The sequence below is a fragment of the Hesperophylax consimilis genome, unplaced genomic scaffold (genome assembly GCF_061612785.1).
Source record: "Hesperophylax consimilis isolate HC1 unplaced genomic scaffold, BYU_Hcon_1.0 scaffold_70, whole genome shotgun sequence".
In the NCBI taxonomy this organism is placed as follows: Eukaryota; Metazoa; Arthropoda; class Insecta; order Trichoptera; family Limnephilidae; genus Hesperophylax; species Hesperophylax consimilis.
Window position 1 is genome coordinate 17,781 of NW_028301299.1, and position 4,876 is coordinate 22,656.

The following is a 4,876-nucleotide window of genomic DNA, read 5'->3' on the forward strand; positions in this document are numbered from 1 at the left end:
ACCAGAAAATCCAAAATGGAAAAATCGATCAAATTTTTGGTCATCACGGCACACGCAGCAAGATATAATGGCGTGTCTCCTCTCGATGTCGTGGTATTTATATCCGCACCTAAAAATATTTAAGTGATAAACATTGCCTGCATCTAAGCACAACATTTACGTACCTATTAGAACTTATTGTGAAACTCTGCAAAATATTTTCACAAGGGAAATATTTTTAAATACCAGATAAGAAATTTTTATTCCTTTACCTTTTTTAAGCATTAACAGCACTATTTCTTTGCACCCGGAGGCGCATGCTTTCTGAAAAATAACATGTCAGTAAACAAATAAAACAAAATAATAATCAATTAGTCCTAGGATGTGGCAAATGAGTAACACAACATATCTAAATATTATTAAATTTTGTAAAATAAATATTATTTTTTTACCAGGAATGGCGTGCTGCCTCCGATTTTAAAATTAATTGTCTCTGGACATGTTCCAATGTGGTATAAACAGTGTTCTTTTTGATCATGGTTGTGGAAAGATAGCTGAAAACAATAGTAGTAACAAAAAATTAAAACGATAACATGTATAAATAAATCGATAAACTTGTTACAAAACGATTTACTTACACCAATGGTTCTGATCATTTTTGATGCATTCTTTCTCAATATTTCAGTTTTTTTATTTTTATTTTTATTAAATTCTATAACCTTTTGAATAATTTTGAAAAGTGCTGCAATTATAAGTAATGAAATAAGAATATTCAAAAACATATTTCTTTAGGCCGGAATTTGCTGTGGAATAAAACATTAATTATTAATGTTTCTTTTTTGTCACTTTATTGAAATATTTAAAGAAAGATTATGTTTGCCAAACAATCTACCTGTGTATATGTTTATAAATTGTTTATAAAATGCTGTGTATATGTTTATAAAAGCACACACGAAGATGTGAAAAATAAAAAATAAAGCTAACTCGAAAATAAATAAATATGTAAACTGTCAGAAATATTGAAAAAACATTCTCGCTTTAGGTACATTCGATTCCAGAGAAATGTTTTGAAAATACTTCTAAATAAAATACTGACATTCAAAACAAGTACTGTTTCTGATTTTAGTATAACAATCACATATTATGCAACTGAAAATATTCTGCTTGTTTTTGCGTTTATTATGGGCCGGTATGTCAGTTGCTCTGGCTAGCTAAGATTCATATTGCCCGTCGAGGTGCTCTCCCGTAGAAGTCATTAGCCTAGTTATACTATTACCAAGTAAGTATAGTAAATAATATAGAGGCAAAAAAAATAGTGCTCGTAGATTACATTCCTGAAAAACACAACAAAAATTAATCCAACAACCCTCCCACGTGAATGCTACAGCTATACGCCCTTGACAATTGCAAAAAATACCTTTGTTCCGGGCCATCAGGTCTATAATATTCGCCATTTTTTTCTGTATTATGGGCCGGTACGTCGGATTCTCTTTATCCTCGTTAGCGAGATATTTACGTCCGTCAAGTTGCTATGTGGTAGGAGCCCTGGCAAGGTAAGCCTGGTGATACTATTACGAAATTTTAATGTAACAGACCATGGTATAAGTTCGTTAACAATACAATAGTTAATTAATATTTTTGTTTTGTATCTTAAATTGGGTATACTTTTTGTGAACAGACGAACAATTTATAACTACCTTATATAAGTTAGGAATGATTTACGAATCCCAGATATAAATAATACGATGTTTGTTTGTTAAATAGGTTGGCATTGCGCTCTGGCCATGTATGCTACTTTCTGTGCACGCTGAATTATTTCTGCACATCGTTTCTTTCTCATGAGTCGACAGTCTTGGAAGAAACCTTCGTTTCTAGGGAATCCATTGCTTCCGTCACTGAATGTGACTATGCCTGCAATCCAAAAGATTTAATGTGTTAATTTAGACCTTAACAATCATTTTTATAACAATAATTTGATACCTGGCTTTGCCGGAGTTTTAAAACCTACTTTTTCATAATACTTTCTTACTGCACAGTGAAAAAATATTGAATAATAATATAAAATATAATGTCTCATCTTATTTTTTATTTAAACGGTTATTTCTCAGCTACACAGCTTATATTGGGATTGAATGATCTTGCGGGCTGAAAGTTCCTAATGAACCTTAGAAATTATCACAGCAAAAACACTATGCAAATTTCAGACAGATAGATTATAATATCCTTTATAGATAAGTAAATTATTATCAATTTGGACATCAATGTCAGATTTAAATGTGGATTAATTTTCAAGGATTAACTATCAGATTTAAAATAAGAAAGACAATATTACCAAGACCCCAAATCCTCCCTCCTCTGAATTCCCCTTCGTACTTCATTCCATCTGCTCTCCAAAACACCCCGTGGCCGTGGAACCACCCCTGCATGAACTCGCCTTCAAATCTAATCAAACAAACACAACATGATTACAATCAGCTGGTGGTTGGGCCAATTATTAATAGTGTCACATTTCCCCTCAAACTCTATTGTCACTGACTGTTTGCCTTTATTTGGAACAACAATACGTGACCGCACCAGGACTAAATAAAGTCCTTGAGTCGTTTTCCAACATAAAGTCTTCCAAGAAAGTCTAGAATTTTAATAAAATGGCATTAAAATTTTACGTTACTGTGGCAACACTGAGTAACACCGATTTGGAAAAAATTTTAGAACATTCAGTGTGAGGTTATGCTTGACTCCAGAATTTGATAATTGACATTTACAGGAAAATTATCATAATTTTTTTTTTTTTGCTAATGCTGTGTGTTTCTTCCACTCAATTTAATTAATTTATATTGAACTTCGGAATGCCGAGCTCCTGTCAACTAATCCATATGGATACGCCAGCGCTCAAGGGATACAATTTTTTTATCCAATGGGTACTTTTGGCGCTTGAGAAGTTAAACATCTTAAAATTGCTTCATTGATAAATTCATTATGTACCTACATCAAAAAAAAACTTCCATGCAATGGCCATTCTACACGCTAATATAAAACAATGAGGTAGTTAGAATATGATGTAGGATTATTTCCTTTTAGAAAGTGGCACTAATTTCTAAACCCCGTTTTACGTTGATGTGAAAAATATTCACTTGGACCGTAGTTCTTTTTTAAAGTTACAAGTGCTGTTGGCTGTTCAACACACTTCGTTAGTATGACAGAAGTAAAAGTTCCCATAGCCGTTCCGTACAACGAGCACATAAACCAAAAAAAAGTGTGGGACGCGGACTAGCATCACCAGATCCAACTTCGGGTAGGTGGATTTATTAACCTAAACTTCCCATCTCGATAACACGAAATTTATTTACAGTCAACTCCTTTAAACTACCACTGGCAGGTTCCTGCTTTTTGACATACCTTAATACTAAGGTTTAAGAATCATAATATGAAACAGAAACATTGACATAACGAAAATATGCACACACAGTAAAACAATCTGATAACAAAAGCAGTTGTGATCTGTTAACAAGTCATCAATAACGAATAATTATTGTATGAAAAACAAATGTGAAATCTACGCAAGTTTAAGGGCAGTTTATTAGTACGAGAAACTTTAAAACTTACTTGGCACCATCGGGGAATGTCATAACACCCAAGCCGGAAGACAGTCCATTAGTAAAGGCTCCGTCGTACCTAGTACCGTCTGGCAACACCAGGTGTCCCATCCCGTGCTTCTGTCCTCGGGAGTTCCATTCCCCGATATAGCGAGTCGTATCCTCGTATTTATAGGCCCCTGTCTTTGCCACTCCTGGATCCATCACTGCCAAACAGATTTATATACATAAACACGTCACTATTCAACTATCTCAACCGTTTGGAGCCAGTGAGACTACGGCATATGCAATTGGCGTATTTTGTGAGGTGGAAGGTAGTGGGGAAGGGAAGGTGATGGGGAAGAAGAAGGTTGGGAAGTACCTACCTGGCTATTCAGACCTGGTCACCAAACAAAGCTATTTGAAGCAACATTTTAATTCTGAACGGTGGTTTTACATATTTTAAATATAGTAAAAATATATTATTTTTAATTGATAAATTGTAAAATGAAAAAAAGTAATCAAAGAAAATTTACTTGCGACCTCCGAATTCGTAGCCGAGGATTGTAACCACTCGGCCACGGAAGCCGTTAGATAAATGTAAGTATGAAGTGAACGTCTTCACTAATCAGAAGTTTACACTAACAATCAATTGAAGATTATTAGTTAATATGAGCTACTACCTAGTACCGTCTGATTTTTATCTTTTTAATAAAGTAAATTAATGTAACAACACACACCACAATAAATTTATGAAAAAATCTTCAGAATGTATTTTATTTCACCATCTGAATGCTTATAACTATTCAATTTTAAATATTTGCAAAGAAAGTTAATGAAAATTTTCCATACCTTCAACCATTTTGGATGTTTGTAGGTTAGCTGCACAAATGACAGTGGATATTCATCGATACAAACATTGAAGTGTTTTTCTAAGGTTTCCCAGCGGACAGCCTTGTAATCGAATTAAGTACACAGACTTAGCCCATGTAAACTTCATCACCCTACTTTAAATAATGCTACTAATTGGAAACATTCATATAACTATCTAGAATATTGCTTTTTATGTGGATATCATTAGTTATGTATTAGACAAGGATGGGTTGTTTCACAGAATTTGAAAAATTCATCAAATTTATAAGTTTCCTATTTACGTTCTGTTTTTATCGAAGTCAATTTTGTCAATGTTTAATTAATTATTTATCACATAAAATATTAACTGAATCGGAATTGTATAACTCACTATAATTATGAATAATATTAAAATCTTCAATCTGTAAAATTCACTCGCCATAACAGAGGCATCCATCACATGGCGGTTGAAA

At 33.4% G+C, this 4,876-nt stretch overlaps 1 protein-coding gene across 1 annotated transcript; it reads right to left on the bottom strand.

Moving 5' to 3' along the window:
- Positions 1-1,735: 1,735 nt before the first annotated feature.
- Positions 1,736-3,776, bottom strand: LOC149408782 (MORN repeat-containing protein 4 homolog). The gene is made up of 3 exons (XM_089650450.1): positions 3,583-3,776; positions 2,312-2,421; positions 1,736-1,890 (listed from the first exon to the last, which is right to left on the bottom strand). Exons 1-3 carry the CDS (start codon positions 3,774-3,776, stop codon positions 1,736-1,738), a joined length of 459 nt encoding a protein of 152 aa, XP_089506576.1.
- Positions 3,777-4,876: the final 1,100 nt, after the last annotated feature.

Excerpts from the sequence above, each read along its gene's own strand:
- LOC149408782 (XM_089650450.1), bottom strand. The coding sequence starts at position 3,776 with ATGGATCCAGGAGTGGCAAAGACAGGGGCCTATAAATACGAGGATACG. Across the intron at positions 2,422-3,582 it reads ACATTCCCCGATGGTGCCAA|ATTTGAAGGCGAGTTCATGC; the intron begins GTAAGTTTTAAA and ends TTGTTTGATTAG. Across the intron at positions 1,891-2,311 it reads AGGGAGGATTTGGGGTCTTG|GCATAGTCACATTCAGTGAC; the intron begins GTAATATTGTCT and ends TTTGGATTGCAG.